This window comes from Salmo trutta, chromosome 16 (genome assembly GCF_901001165.1).
Source record: "Salmo trutta chromosome 16, fSalTru1.1, whole genome shotgun sequence".
Lineage (NCBI taxonomy): Eukaryota > Metazoa > Chordata > Actinopteri > Salmoniformes > Salmonidae > Salmo > Salmo trutta.
Window position 1 is genome coordinate 1,699,469 of NC_042972.1, and position 17,080 is coordinate 1,716,548.

Below are 17,080 nucleotides of genomic sequence, written 5' to 3' on the forward strand. Positions count from 1 at the left end.
TACCTGACCTAACTTAACCTGTATCTGACCTAACTCAACCTGTTCTGTATCTGACCTAACTCAACCTGTTCTGTATCTGACCTAACTCAACCTGTATCTGACCTAACTCAACCTGTTCTGTATCTGACCTAACTCAACCTGTATCTGACCTAACTCAACCTGTATCTGACCTAACTCAACCTGTTCTGTATCTGACCTAACTCAACCTGTATCTGACCTAACTCAACCTGTATCTGACCTAACTCAACCTGTATCTGACCTAACTCAACCTGTATCTGACCTAACTCAACCTGTTCTGTATCTTACCTTATATTTCCACTTGGCTTCCGTCTGTTTCTTGTTCTGTTCTCGGATCTCAAACTTCTCCACGTCGTTCTGCTTACAGGTCTCCTTTTCCGACATGCTCAGGACGTTCTTAGTCGCCTGGGAAGCAGGTAACACAGATATGACATCATATAGGTGACAGGTAACATCTGCTAACCATGTGTATGTGACCAATAACATTTGATTTGATATGAGGTAGAGCAGGACAGGTCAGCTTGCTTGGTCTCACCTTGCCCCCCCAGCTTACCCTTCTTGGGCTGGTCCATTTAGGCCTATAGGGGTGTGTTTGTTCCAGGCCCAGTCAGGTTAAACATGGTTAAACAGGTTAATAGCTCACCTTGCCCCCCATCTTGCCCTTCTTGGGCTGGTCCATCTTGCTGAGGATGTCCTTGGCGTGAGACTCCAGAGCTGCCAGGCTGGAGGGCTTCGACGGAGGAAGAGGAGGAGGAGGAGGAGCAGGGACTTCCTTCTCTTTCTTTCCTTTCTTCTTCCCTCCCTCCTTCGCTTTGGGGACCTTTGGAGGTTTGGGGACCTTTGGAGGTTTGGGTGGTTTGGAGGCCTTCTTCCTGGCTGGTTTCTCCCGGGGAGGAGGGGACGGAGAGGGGTCGCTGGAGGGGGAAGCAGGGTCCTCAGGCTTTAACGGGGCAGCAGGGGGTTCCTCCACTGGGGCCTTGCTACCCGAATCACTCTTAATGGCTTTAGCCGAGTTCTGGACGACAACAACAAAACGGTCAGTTATCCAAGATGTCCTTATCCAAGGACAATCACTTTATAATTTTGTCTTCTTATATTTTACTCTGAACCATGACAACACAGTCTGAGCTGTACGTTCACAGGACAGTTAGTAACCCAGTTCACTACAACACCCATAATGCAGTTCGGATATAGGTCATGTCTGTACTGTTACTATGAAAGGGCTCTACAAAACTTTATGCAAAACAGAGCGTCGTATACGGTCCGTTTCCAAAAAGTATGCCGCACAAAAGTATATAGTATTACGCAGAGAGACACGCAAACAGAGCTCCTTCACTCAGTGTGTAGACTGTGTAGAGTGTGTAGTCTGTAGACTGTGTAGTGTGTAGTCTGTAGACTGTGTAGTGTGTAGTCTGTGTAGTGTGTAGTCTGTGTAGTGTGTAGACTGTGTAGTGTGTAGTCTGTGTAGTGTGTAGACTGTGTAGTGTGTAGACTGTGTAGAGTGTAGTGTGTAATGTGTAGAGTAAAGGCGGACAAAGGTCATTACTAGAATGTGTCTTGACTAGGGATAGTAAACTAGGGATAGTAAACTAGGGATAGTAAACTAGGGATAGTAAACTAGGGATAGTAAACTAGAGATAGTAAACTAGGGATAGTAAACTAGGGATAGTAAACTAGGGATAGTAAACTAGGGATAGTAAACTAGGGATAGTAAACTAGGGATAGTAAACTAGAGATAGTAAACTAGGGATAGTAAACTAGGGATAGTAAACTAGAGATAGTAAACTAGGGATAGTAAACTAGGATGTGCATATTTCCCTTGGAAGACGATTAGATACCTATCTAGAACATGGACTGATACCACACAGGAACGATACCTATCTAGAACATGGACTGATACAACACAGGAACGATACCTATCCAGAACATGGACTGATACCACACAGGAACGATACCTATCTAGAACATGGACTGATACCACACAGGAACGATACCTATCTAGAACATGGACTGATACCACACAGGAACGATACCTATCCAGAACATGGACTGATACCACACAGGAACGATACCTATCTAGAACATGGACTGATACCACACAGGAACGATACCTATCTAGAACATGGACTGATACCACAACACAGGAACGATACCTATCTAGAACATGGACTGATACCACACAGGAACGATACCTATCTAGAACATGGACTGATACCACACAGGAACGATACCTATCTAGAACATGGACTGATACCACACAGGAACGAACATACTAGACATGGACCACCAGGAAGATACCTATCTAGAACATGGACTGATACCACACAGGAACGATACCTATCTAGACACATGGACTGATACCACACAGGAACGATACCTATCCAGAACATGGACTGATACCACACAGCAACGATACCTATCTAGAACATGGACTGATACCACAACACAGGAACGATACCTATCCAGAACATGGACTGATACCACACAGAAACGTTTTAGTTTGAAATGATTCGGAGCGATTCAGTTTGATTAGAGGAAAGATTCGGAGCGATTCAGTTTGATTAGGAGGAACGAATTGATGCGATTCGGTTCAATGCTATAGACCACCAAGCGCTAACAGTCAGTATCTGGTTTTAATATGTGTGAAATGCTTGATAACGTAGGTGATATCAACAGAGATATACACAACATGGCCAAAAGTATGTGGACACCACTTCAAATTAGTGGATTTGGCTATTTCAGCCACACCCGTTGCTGACAGGTGTATAAAATCGAGCACACATCCATGCAATCTCCATAGACAAACATTGGCAGTAGAATGACCCGTACTGAAGAGCTCAGTGACTTTCAACTTGGCACCGTCATAGGATGCCACCTTTCCAACTAGTCAGTTCATGAAATTTCTGCCCTGCTAGAGCTGCCCCCGGGTCAACTGTATGTGCTGTTATTGTGAAGCACGTCTAGGAGCAATAACGTCTCAGCCACAAAGTGGTAGGCCACACAAGCTCCCAGAACAGATCCGCTTAGTGCTGAAGCGCGTAAAAAATCGTCAGTCACTACCGAGTTCCAAACTGCCTCAGGAAGCAACGTCAGCACAAGAACTGTTCGTCGGGAGCTTCATGAAATGGGTTTCCATGGCCGAGCAGCCGCACACAAACCTAAAATCACCATGCCGCTTTTGGACTCTGGAGCAGTGGAAACACGTTCTCTGGAGTGATGAATCACGCTTCACCATCTGGCAGTACGACGGATTAATGTGGGTTAGGTGGATGCCAGGGGAACGCTAGCTGCCCCAATGCATAGTGCCAACTGTAAAGTTTGGTGGAGGAGGAATAATGTTCTGGGGCTGTTATTCATGGTTCGGGCCCCTTAGTTCCAGTGAAGGGAAATCTAAACGCTACAGCATACAATGACATTCTAGACCATTCTTTGCTTCCAACTTTGTGGCAACAGTTTGCGGAAGGCCCTTTCCTGTTTCAGCATGACAACGCTCCGGGCACAAAGCAAGGTCCATACAGAAGTTGTTTGTCGAGATTGGTCTGAAAGAACTTGACTGGCCTACACAGAGCCCTGACCTCAACCCCATCGAGCGCCTTTGGGATGAATTGGAACGCCGACTGCGAGCCAGGCCTAATCGCCCAACATCAGTGCCCGATCTCACTAAAGCTCTTGTGGCTGAATGGAAGCAAGTCCCCCACAGCAATGTTCCAACATCTAGTGGAAAGCCTTCCCAGAAGAGTGGAGGCTGTTATAGCAGCAATGTTCCAACATCTAGTGGAAAACCTTCCCAGAAGAGTGGAGGCTGTTATAGCAGCAATGTTCCAACATCTAGTGGAAAACCTTCCCAGAAGAGTAGAGGCTGTTATAACAGCAAAGGGGGACCGACTCCATATTAATGCCCATAATTTTGGAATGAGATGTTGGACGAGCAGGTGTTCACATCCTTTCTAGAGTGTATATTTCCTGGGTGACCTTAATATTGACTGGCTTTCATCAAGCTGCCTACTCAAGAGAAAGCTTCAAACTGTAACCAGTGCCTGCAACCTGGTTCAGGTTATCAGTCAACCTACCAGGGTAGTTACAAACAGCACAGGAATGAAATCATCAACATGTATTGATCACATCTTTACTAATGCTGCAGAAATTTACTTTAAAACAGTATCCAGATCCATCGGATGTAGTGATCACAATATAATAGCCATATCTAGGAAGTTCCAAAGGCCGGGCCTAATATAGTGTATAAGAGGTCATACGACAAGTTTTGTAGTAATTCATATGTTGTTGATGTAAATAATATTTGTTGGTCTGTGGTGTGTAATGAGGAGCAACCAGACGCTGCACTGGACACATTCATGGAATGTCTTATTCCAGTTAGTAATAAGAACGCACCCATTAAGGAAATGACTGTTAAAACTGTTAAATCCCCATGGATTGATGAGGAATTGAAAAATTGTATGGTTGAGAGGGACGAGGCAAAAAGGAATGGCAAATAAGTCTGGCTGCACAACCGATTGGCAAACGTACTGCACATTGAGAAATCATGTGACTAAACTGAATTTAAAGATGAAGAAGCTACTCTATGAATCGAAGATGAATGACATAAAGAATGATAGTAAAAAAAGCTTTGAAGCACCTTAAATGACATTTGTGGAAAAAAGGCAAACTCAGCTCTATCATTCATAAAATCAGATGACTCATTCATCACTGATATTTGCCAACTACTTTAACATATTTTTTAATCGGCAAGATTAGCAAACTTAGGCATGACATGCCAGCAACAAACGCCGACACTACACATCCAAGTATATCTGATCTAATTATGAAAGTTGTAATTTTGAATTCCGTAAAGTGAGTGTGGAAGAGGTGAATAAATGACAAGCCAGCGGGAAAAATCACAACTTGGATGGAAAATTACTCAGGATAATAGCGGACGATATTGCCACTCCTTTTTGCCATATCTTCAATCCAAGCCTACTAGAAAGTGTGTGCCCTCAGGCCTGGAGGGAAGCTAAAGTCTCTCTGCTACACAAGAATAGGAAAGCCCCCCCAAACAGCCAACTAATCAGCCTGTTACCAATCCTTAGTAAACTTCTGGAAAAAATTGTGTTTGACCAGATACGATGCTATTTTACAGTAAACAAATGTTTACTGATGTCTTCACTATTATTCTACAATGTAGAAAATAGTAAAAAATAAAGAAAAACCCTTGAATGAGTAGGTGTGTCCACACTGTTGACCAGTAGTGTACATTATGTCTATGGTGTATCCAGACAACTGAGCTGAGCCATAGTGGGGAAACTGGGAATCTACATGCCACTAAGAATAAGGGCAATGTTAGGGGGTAAACTGGGAATCTACCACCACACTATTATAAGGGCAATTTTAGGGGTTAAACTGGGAATCTACCACCCCACTATCAATAAGGGCAATGTTAGGGAGGAAACTGGGCATCTACCACCCCACTATAAATAAGGGCAATGTTAGGGGGTCAACTGGGAATCTACCACCCCACTATCAATAAGGGCAATGTTAGGGGGTAAACTGGGCATCTACCACCCCACTATCAATAAGGGCAATGTTAGGGGGTAAACTGGGAATCCACCACCCCACTATCAATAAGGGCAATGTTAGGGGGAAAACTGGGAATCCACCACCCCACTATCAATAAGGGCAATGTTAGGGGGTAAACTGGGAATCTACCACCCCACTATCAATAAGGGCAATGTTAGGGGGTAAACTGGGAATCTACCACCCCACTATCAATAAGGGCAATGTTAGGGGGTAAACTGGGAATCTACCACCCCACTATCAATAAGGGCAATGTTAGGGGGTAAACTGGGAATCTACCACCACAATATTATAAGGGCAATATTAGGGGTTAAACTGGGAATCTACCACCACACTATTGTAAGGGCAATGTTAGGGGGTAAACTGGGCATCTACCACCCCACTATCAATAAGGGCAATGTTAGGGGGTAAACTGGGAATCTACCACCCCACTATCAATAAGGGCAATGTTAGGGGGGGAAACTGGGAATCTACCACCCCACTATCAATAAGGGCAATGTTAGGGGGTAAACTGGGAATCTACCACCCCACTATCAATAAGGGCAATGTTAGGGGTTAAACTGGGCATCTACCACCCCACTATCAATAAGGGCAATGTTAGGTGGTAAACAGGGAATCTACCACCACAATATTATAAGGGCAATGTTAGGGGGTAAACTGGGAATCTACCACCCCACTATCAATAAGGGCAATGTTAGGGGGTAAACTGGGAATCTACCACCCCACTATCAATAAGGGCAATGTTAGGGGGTAAACTGGGAATCTACCACCCCACTATCAATAAGGGCAATGTTAGGGGGTAAACTGGGAATCTACCACCCCACTATCAATAAGGGCAATGTTAGGGGGTAAACTGGGAATCTACCACCACAATATTATAAGGGCAATATTAGGGGTTAAACTGGGAATCTACCACCACACTATTGTAAGGGCAATGTTAGGGGGTAAACTGGGCATCTACCACCCCACTATCAATAAGGGCAATGTTAGGGGGTAAACTGGGAATCTACCACCCCACTATCAATAAGGGCAATGTTAGGGGGGGAAACTGGGAATCTACCACCCCACTATCAATAAGGGCAATGTTAGGGGGTAAACTGGGAATCTACCACCCCACTATCAATAAGGGCAATGTTAGGGGTTAAACTGGGCATCTACCACCCCACTATCAATAAGGGCAATGTTAGGTGGTAAACAGGGAATCTACCACCACAATATTATAAGGGCAATGTTAGGGGGTAAACTGGGAATCTACCACCCCACTATCAATAAGGGCAATGTTAGGGGGTAAACTGGGAATCTACCACCCCACTATCAATAAGGGCAATGTTAGGGGTAAACTGGGAATCTACCACCCCACTATCAATAAGGGCAATGTTAGGGGGTAAACTGGGAATCCACCACCCCACTATCAATAAGGGCAATGTTAGGGGGTAAACTGGGCATCTACCACCCCACTATCAATAAGGGCAATGTTAGGGGGGGAAACTGGGAATCTACCACCCCACTATCAATAAGGGCAATGTTAGGGGGGGAAACTGGGAATCTACCACCCCACTATCAATAAGGGGGATGTTAGGGGGGAAACTGGGAATCTATCACCACACTATTATAAGGGCAATGTTAGGAGGTAAACTGGGCATCTACCACCCCACTATCAATAAGGGCAATGTTAGGGGTGAAACTGGGAATCTACCACCACACTATCAATAAGGGCAATGCTAGGGGGTAAACTGGGCATCTACCACCCCACTATCAATAAGGGCAATGTTAGGGGGTAAACTGGGAATCTACCACCCCACTATCAATAAGGGCAATGTTAGGGGGTAAACTGGGAATCTACCACCCCACTATCAATAAGGGCAATGTTAGGGGGTAAACTGGGCATCTACCACCCCACTATCAATAAGGGCAATGTTAGGGGGTAAACTGGGAATCTACCACCCCACTATCAATAAGGGCAATGTTAGGGGGTAAACTGGGAATCTACCACCCCACTATCAATAAGGGGGATGTTAGGGGGGAAACTGGGAATCTACCACCCCACTATCAATAAGGGCAATGTTAGGGGGTAAACTGGGAATCTACCACCCCACTATCAATAAGGGCAATGTTAGGGGGGAAACTGGGATATAAAGTGTTAGAGCTATAAATATTACTCTTAAAAAATGTGCTATGACATAGCCAATTATTATATAGCACAACTTTGGATTTCACTCCCTTTCTCCTAATCGAATGGTTTAGACCGTTTCTGAAGTTAGACCGTTTCTGAAGCTTCGACCATGACGTGCAGGTAGAAAAACTGATTGCTGTCCTAGCTATGAAATTAAATCAACTTTACCCTGTATATCTAAAAATGACCATATATATATATATTGATTGTTTAAAGCAAAAAATGACCAAAACTTTTTCTGATGGTAATGTTGGACCTGATCAGCAGGTATACAGCCAGATGAATTCCATCTAATGTTAGACCTGATCAACAGGTATACAGCCAGATGAATTCCATCTGTTAGACCTTATCAGCAGGTATACAGACAGATGAATTACATCTAATGTTAGACCTGATCAGCAGGTATACAGCCAGATGAATTCCATCTGTTAGACCTGATCAGCAGGTATACAGCCAGATGAATTCCATCTGTTAGACCTGATCAGCAGGTATACAGCCAGATGAATTCCATCTGTTAGACCTGATCAGCAGGTATACAGCCAGATGAATTCCATCTGTTAGACCTGATCAGCAGGTATACAGCTAGATGAATTCCATCTCATGTTAGACCTGATCAGCAGGTATACAGACAGATGAATTCCATCTGTTAGACCTGATCAGCAGGTATACAGCTAGATGAATTCCATCTCATGTTAGACCTGATCAGCAGGTATACAGACAGATGAATTCCATCTGTTAGACCTGATCAACAGGTATATAGTCAGATCTTAAATATTTGAACCCGGAACGATGTGAATCGTTACATCGCTAGTCTCTACAACAACAGAGGCCATTGTAAACCTGCCCAGTAGAACAGAACAGAACAGGGTAGTAGAATAGTACAACAGGGCAGTAGAACAGGGCAGTAGAACAGAATAGATCAGATCAGGGCAGTAGAACAGGGCAGTAAAACAGAATAGATCAGATCAGGGCCGTAGAACAGGGCAGTAACACAGGGCAGTAGAACAGAATAGATCAGAACAGGCCAGTAGAACAGAATAGATCAGAACAGGGCAGTAGAACAGGGCAGTATAACAGGGCAGTATAACAGAATAGATCAGAACAGGGCAGTAGACCAGGGCAGTAAAACAGAATAGATCAGATCAGGGCAGTAGAACAGGGCAGTAGAACAGGGCAGTAGTACAGAATAGATCAGAACAGGGCAGGGCAGTAGAACAGGGCAGTAGAACAGGGCAGTAAAACAGAATAGATCAGAACAGGGCAGTAGAACAGAATAGATCAGAACAGGGCAGTAGGACAAGGCAGTAGGACAGGGCAGTAGAACAGAATAGATCAGAACAGGGCAGTAGGACAGGGCAGTAGGACAGAATAGATCAGAACAGGGCAGTAGGACAGGGCAGTAGAACAGGGCAGTAGGACAGAATAGATCAGAACAGGGCAGTAGGACAGGGCAGTAAGACAGAATAGATCAGATCAGGGCAGTAGGACAAGGCAGTAAAACAGAATAGATCAGAACAGGGCAGTAGAACAGAATAGAGTAGAACAGGGCAGTAGAACAGAATAGATCAGAACAGGGCAGTAGGACAGAATAGATCAGAACAGGGCAGTAGGACAGGGCAGTAGGACAGAATAGATCAGAACAGGGCAGTAGGACAGGGCAGTAGGACAGAATAGATCAGAACAGGGCAGTAGGACAGGGCAGTAAAACAGGGCAGTAGAACAGGGCAGTAGGACAGAATAGATCAGAACAGGGCAGTAGGACAGGGCAGTAGGACAGAATAGATCAGAACAGGGCAGTAGGACAGAATAGATCAGATCAGGGCAGTAGGACAGGGCAGTAAAACAGGGCAGTAGAACAGGGCAGTAAAACAGGGCAGTAAAACAGGGCAGTAAAACAGGGCAGGAGAACAGGGCAGGAGAACAGGGCAGGAGAACAGGGCAGTAAAACAGGGCAGTAGGACAGGGCAGTAGGACAGGGCAGTAGGACAGGGCAGTAGGACAGGGCAGTAGGACAGGGCAGTAAAACAGGGCAGTAAAACAGGGCAGTAGAACAGGGCAGTAGAACAGGGCAATAGGACAGGGCAGTAGAACAGGGCAGTAGAACAGGGCAGTAGAACAGGGCAGTAGAACAGGGCAGTAGGACAGGGCAGTAGAACAGGGCAGTAGGACAGGGCAGTAGGACAGGGCAGTAGAACAGGGTAAAAAGTCGTACCTCTGAGATCCTGATCTCCTTGGCCAGGTCCTTGATGAGCTGAGTGGGCTTCATGTTCTCTGGAAGCTCATCTTCATGTTCTAACAGAGCCTGGAGGAACGACACATTGACAACGCAGTTAAATATGGATTTATATTTCAGATTATACACAATATATAACAAAGTATGTGGACACCCCTTCAAATTAGTGGATTCGGCTATTTCAGCCACACCCGTTGCTGACAGGTGTATGAAATCGAGCACACAGCAATGCAATCTCCATAGACAAACATTGGCAGTAGAATGGTTTTACTGAAAAGCTCAGTGACTTTCAACTTGGCACCGTCGTAGGATGCCACCTTTCCGAATGCATAGTGCCAACTGTAAAGTTTGGTGGAGGAATAATGGTCTGGGGCTGTTTTTCATGGTTTGAGCCCCTTAGTTCCAGTGAAGGGAAATCTTAACGCTACAGCATACAATGACATTCAAGACAATTCTGTGCTTCCAACTTTGTGGCAAAAGTTTGGGGAAGGCCCTTTCCTGTTTCAGCATGACAATGCCCCCGTGCACAGAAATTGTTTGTCGAGATTGGTGTGGAAGAACTTAACTGAGCCCTGACCTCAACCCCATCGAACACCTTCGGGATGAATTGAATTGGAACGCCGACTGCGAGCCAGGCCTAATCGCCCAACATCAGTGCCCGACCTCACTAATGCTCTTGTGGCAGAATGGAAGCAAGTCCCCACAGCAATGTTCCAACATCTAATGGAAAGCCTTCCCAGAAGAGTGGAGGCTGTTATAGCAGCAAAGGGGGGGACCAACTCCATATTAATGCCCATGATTTTGGAATGAGATGTTTGACCAGCAGGTGTCCACATACTTTTGGTCATGTAGAGTAGCAGGTATTTGAAGGTATATAATTGTAATAGATGTAAATGGGGGAAACCAAACTCGCCTGTTTCTTAGTCCAGGCCCTGAAAGCTCCGTTGATGATCTTAGCTCCATGGACCAGGTAAGGAGCTGGCTGTCTGTTGGCCTTGTGTAAACCTGAAACAAGAGAGAATACCGTTAAAACGAATTTTGACAGCCTCAGACAGGTCAAACAGCTCTCCCTTGGTAAAGAGGTCAGACAGTTCTCCCTTGGTAAAGAGGTCAGAACAGCTCTCCCTTGGTAAAGAGGTCAGAACAGCTCTCCCTTGGTAAAGAGGTCTGACAGCTCTCCCTTGGTAAAGACGTCAGACAGCTCTCCCTTGGTAAAGACGTCAGACAGCTCTCCCTTGGTAAAGACGTCAGACAGCTCTCCCTTGGTAAAGACGTCAGACAGCTCTCCCTTGGTAAAGACGTCAGACAGCTCTCCCTTGGTAAAGAGGTCAGAACAGCTCTCCCTTGGTAAAGAGGTCAGACCGCTCTCCCTTGGTAAAGAGGTCAGACCGCTCTCCCTTGGTAAAGAGGTCTGACAGCTCTCCCTTGGTAAAGAGGTCAGGCAGCTCTCCCTTGGTAAAGAGGTCAGACAGCTCTCCCTTGGTAAAGAGGTCTGACAGCTCTCCCTTGGTAAATAGGTCTGACAGCTCTCCCTTGGTAAAGAGGTCAGAACAGCTCTCCCTTAGTAAAGAGGTCAGACAGCTCTCCCTTGGTAAAGAGGTCAGAACAGCTCTCCCTTGGTAAAGAGGTCAGACAGCTCTCCCTTGGTAAAGAGGTCAGACAGCTCTCCCTTGGTAAAGAGGTCTGACAGCTCTCCCTTGGTAAAGAGGTCTGACAGCTCTCCCTTGGTAAATAGGTCTGACAGCTCTCCCTTGGTAAAGAGGTCAGAACAGCTCTCCCTTGGTAAAGAGGTCTGACAGCTCTCCCTTGGTAAAGAGGTCAGAACAGCTCTCCCTTGGTAAAGAGGTCTGACAGCTCTCCCTTGGTAAAGAGGTCTGACAGCTCTCCCTTGGTAAAGAGGTCAGAACAGCTCTCCCTTGGTAAAGAGGTCTGACAGCTCTCCCTTGGTAACGAGGTCTGACAGCTCTCCCTTGGTAACGAGGTCTGACAGCTCTCCCTTGGTAAAGAGATCTGACAGCTCTCCCTTGGTAAAGAGGTCTGACAGCTCTCCCTTGGTAAAGAGGTCAGAACAGCTCTCCAATGGTAAAGAGGTCTGACAGCTCTCCCTTGGTAAAGAGGTCAGAACAGCTCTCCCTTGGTAAAGAGGTCTGACAGCTCTCCCTTGGTAAAGAGGTCAGAAATGCTCTCCCTTGGTAAAGAGGTCTGACAGCTCTCCCTTGGTAACGAGGTCTGACAGCTCTCCCTTGGTAAAGAGGTCAGAACAGCTCTCCCTTGGTAAAGAGGTCAGAACAGCTCTCCCTTGGTAAAGAGGTCAGAACAGCTCTCCCTTGGTAAAGAGGTCAGAACAGCTCTCCCTTGGTAAAGAGGTCAGACAGCTCTCCCTTGGTAAAGAGGTCAGACAGCTCTCCCTTGGTAAAGAGGTCAGAACAGCTCTCCCTTGGTAAAGAGGTCAGAACAGCTCTCCCTTGGTAAAGAGGTCAGAACAGCTCTCCCTTGGTAAAGAGGTATTTTTAACCTCAATGGGACAAACTGATGAAATAAAGGTTTAATTAATCGACTAAAACATCTCGGATTCTGTTCATTGATTTGTTTAACATTGACTGAGCTGAAGTCAGAAGCAGTACAGAGCTGTAACGTTTCCTGTAAGCCTCTTTGTACTGTCAGGTAACGGCGCCTTCTAGCCTAACTGCTGTCAGTATTTAACCCAATCACACCACATCTGCATTATCACGTTTCAGAGCCTTGTCACCGCACATTTCATACACAGCAAAGGAAAATATAACTCTGTTTATTTCCTCCACAACGCTGTTGAAACTGGATCCGTTCTGGTTTAATAACAGAAAACAATCCCTAAAACATCTGTTAGTGCATCCTGGAACACGGTACTGCAAGCTGAAGGCCGTTTAATTCATGCTTCTAGTTGCATGCCTCGAGCTGTCTTGTCCGTGAAGGCTGCCTCGAGCTGTCTTGTCCGTGAAGGCTGCCTCGAGCTGTCTTGTCCGTGAAGGCTGCCTCGAGCTGTCTTGTCCGTGAAGGCTGCGTCGAGCTGTCTTGTCCGTGAAGGCTGCCTCGAGCTGTCTTGTCCGTGAAGGCTGCCTCGAGCTGTCTTGTCCGTGAAGGCTGCCTCGAGCTGTCTTGTCCGTGAAGGCTGCCTCGAGCTGTCTTGTCCGTGAAGGCTGCCTCGAGCTGTCTTGTCCGTGAAGGCTGCCTCGAGCTGTCTTGTCCGTGAAGGCTGACTCGTGCTGTCTTGTCCGTGAAGGCTGACTCGTGCTGTCTTGTCCGTGAAGGCTGCCTCGTGCTGTCTTGTCCGTGAAGGCTGCCTCGTGCTGTCTTGTCTGTGAAGGCTGTCTCGAGCTGTCTTGTCTGTGAAGGCTGCCTCGAGCTGTCTTGTCCGTGAAGGCTGCCTCGAGCTGTCTTGTCCGTGAAGGCTGCCTCGAGCTGTCTTGTCTGTGAAGGCTGCCTCGGCTTCCTCGAGCTGTCTTGTCAGTGAAGGCTTCCTCGAGATGTCTTGTCCGTGAAGGCTGCCTCGAGCTGTCTGTCTGTGAAGGCTGCCTCGAGCCGTCTTGTCTGTGAAGGCTGCCTCGAGCCGTCTTGTCTGTGAAGGCTGCCTCGAGCCGTCTTGTCTGTGAAGGCTGCCTCGAGCCGTCTTGTCTGTGAAGGCTGCCTCGAGCCGTCTTGTCTGTGAAGCCTGCCTCGAGCCGTCTTGTCTGTGAAGCCTGCCTCGAGCCGTCTTGTCTGTGAAGGCTGGCTCGAGCCGTCTTGTCTGTGAAGGCTGCCTCGAGCCGTCTTGTCTGTGAAGGCTTACTCGAGCCGTCTTTCCTGTGAAGGCTTCCTCGAGCCGTCTTGTCCGTGAAGGCTGCCTCGCGCCGTCTTGTCCGTGAAGGCTGTCTCGAGCCGTCTTGTCCGTGAAGGCTGCCTCGAGCTGTCTTGTCCGTGAAGGCTGCCTCGAGCCGTCTTGTCCGTGAAGGCTGCCTCGAGCCGTCTTGTCCGTGAAGACTGCCTCGAGCCGTCTTGTCCGTGAAGGCTGCCTCGAGCCGTCTTGTCCGTGAAGGCTGTCTCGAGCCGTCTTGTCCGTGAAGGCTGCCTCGAGCTGTCTAGGGACGTTCAGAGAGAATGATATCTATCCTATACAATTAGGGATAATGTCAGGTCTATTAATTATATGAGCAATGTTCACCTCACCAAAAACACCTTCCTGTACCAAGACAAGAGGATCCCTAACGTAGAGATAGATATATGACCTGGACATTAGAACTATTCTCCTGAAGAGAATAATGGGTAAGAAACCACTGTGGTCTGAAGACTGCATCCCAAATGGCACCATATTCCCTACATAGGGCACTACCAGCCCTACGGGACCTGGTAGTGAGTAGTGCACTATATAGAGAATCGGTTGCCATTTTGGACGCAGCCCTACAGTATGTTGGCAATGTTATTTTAAGAAGGCAATCTGGCCATATTACAGCAGAGAGAGAAAAGGCATTCAGTGGAAATGTAAACAGAGCTCTGTGGCCAGCTGAGAGGAGTTAAATCACACAGAGAGAGAGCGAGAGAGAGAGAGGGGGAGGGAGGGAGAGGGGGAGGGAGGGAGAGCAGTAATTGAGCTAGTGATTGTGCTTGCGCCAGGCCTTTTGAACCTAATCATCTGTGAAAGACGTTTAATGACTGTAATAATATTAGAGCATCCAAGTCCTCATCTGCTGAGCAGACCATAGGGAGAACCAAGTCCTCATCTGCTGAGCAGACGGTAGGGAGAACACACGCCACCAGGGGAACAGGAAACGCATTACAACGCTAGTCAATAGTCACAGACCCAAAGTAGTCCCCATACACTAATAGTCGTGGATTAAAAGACAAATAGTCTTGGATTTAAAAAAAACCTAAAAGTCGTCAAGAAACATACAAGCAGTTATGAGGTGAACCTTAAATAGTCATGACGTAAAGCCAAAACAGACGTGAAGTAAAAACCAAACAGACGTGAAGAAAAAACCAAACAGACGTGAAGAAAAAACCAAACAGACGTGAAGAAAAAACCAAACAGACGTGAAGAAAAAACCAAACAGACGTGAAGAAAAAACCAAACAGACGTGAAGAAAAAACCAAACAGACGTGAAGAAAAAACCAAACAGACGTGAAGAAAAAACCAAACAGACGTGAAGAAAAAACCAAACAGACGTGAAGAAAAAACCAAACAGACGTGAAGAAAAAACCAAACAGACGTGAAGAAAAACCAAACAGACGTGAAGAAAAAACCAAACAGACGTGAAGAAAAAACCAAACAGACGTGAAGAAAAAACCAAACAGACGTGAAGAAAAAACCAAACAGACGTGAAGAAAAAACCAAACAGACGTGAAGAAAAAACCAAACAGACGTGAAGTGGAAAAGTTTTAAAATAAATAGTGTACCTTTAAATCTCTCCAGCAGGTGTCGGCCCACATACCAGCAGGCCGTCTCAAAGTTGGGGAACGGAGTCAGACAGTTGACCTTCAGACGCTTCTCCACCTCGTACGCTCTGGAAGGGGACGAAGAAGACATATCGAGATGTATACTAACTTCAGATAAACGCTGTGACCTCCTGATTTATAACGTCGGTTAAAGTGAAGTCTCCACTTCCTCTATGATACTAGAGGTGTTCTCACCTCATCTGCATCTCAACACTCAGGTTGTGGACAAAGTGTCCAGAAAAGGCCAGCGTGTCCACTGGAGTCAGAACAGCGTTGATCCAACCTGGGAACAGAATACACACATTACATACACACCCACACAGAATACACACATTATATACACACTAACACAGAATACAAACATTACATACACACCCACACAGAATACACACATTATATACACACCCACACAGAATACACACATTACATACACACCCACACAGAATACACACATTATATACACACTAACACAGAATACACACATTACATACACACTAACACATTATACACACACACCCACATTACATACACACATTATATACACACATTACATACACACCCACACAGAATACACACTATATACACACTAACACATTACACACACACCCACACAGAATACACACATTACATACACACCCACACAGAATACACACATTACATACACACATTACATACACACCCACACAGAATACACACATTACATTCACACCCACACAGAATACACACATTACATACACACATTACATACACACCCACACAGAATACACACATTACATTCACACCGACACAGAATACACACTATATACACACTAACACATTACACACACACCCACACAGAATACACACATTACATACACACCCACACAGAATACACACATTACATACACACATTACATACACACCCACACAGAATACACACATTACATACACACATTACATACACACCCACACATAATACACACATTACATACACACCCACATTACACACACACCCACACAGAATACACACATTACATACACACCCACACATTATATACACACTACTTCAGAGTGCACTAACCTGAGGGTATAAATAGGGTCTGTCCCTGCTTCAGAGTGCACTAACCTGAGGGTATGAACACTACTTCAGAGTGCACTAACCTGAGGGTATAAATAGGGTCTGTCCCTGCTTCAGAGTGCACTAACCTGAGGGTATGAACACTACTTCAGAGTGCACTAACCTGAGGATATGAATAGGGTCTGTCCCTGCTTCAGAGTGCACTAACCTGAGGGTATAAATAGGGTCTGTCCCTGCTTCAGAGTGCACTTGTAACACTTGTCCACCTGGTCGGCGAAGAACATCTCAGTGTGATTGGCTGAGGATCTCCAGCGCTCGTACAGCGATAGGTTGGCTGACGTGGGCTTGATCAGGAAGAAGATCTTCTCTCCCTGGAAACAACGACAACGACAACAACCCTATCAGGACCAGTTTATCATCATTTTGATTGTTTATGGGTAGTTTTAGAGTTATGCTACAGAGCCATATAGGCCCTGGTCTAAAGTAGTGCACTACATAGGGCCCTGGTCTAAAGTAGTGCACTACATAGGGCCCTGGTCTAAAGTAGTGCACTACATAGGGCCCTGGTCTAAAGTAGTGCACTATA

At 46.0% G+C, this 17,080-nt stretch overlaps 1 protein-coding gene across 1 annotated transcript in view; it reads right to left on the reverse strand.

Annotated features, from left to right (window-relative positions):
* Window positions 1-276: 276 nt before the first annotated feature.
* LOC115149923 (lysine-specific demethylase phf2) overlaps window positions 277-17,080 on the reverse strand; it is a 57,298-nt gene continuing 40,494 nt past the window's right edge. The window contains exons 7-13 of the mRNA XM_029692724.1: window positions 16,703-16,865; window positions 15,633-15,720; window positions 15,399-15,505; window positions 10,906-10,997; window positions 9,972-10,061; window positions 662-1,033; window positions 277-423 (exon numbers count right to left, since the gene is read on the reverse strand). Coding sequence (XP_029548584.1) covers window positions 286-423; window positions 662-1,033; window positions 9,972-10,061; window positions 10,906-10,997; window positions 15,399-15,505; window positions 15,633-15,720; window positions 16,703-16,865 — 1,050 coding nt within the window. The 3' untranslated portion in view covers window positions 277-285. The remainder of the gene's footprint in view (window positions 424-661; window positions 1,034-9,971; window positions 10,062-10,905; window positions 10,998-15,398; window positions 15,506-15,632; window positions 15,721-16,702; window positions 16,866-17,080) is intronic.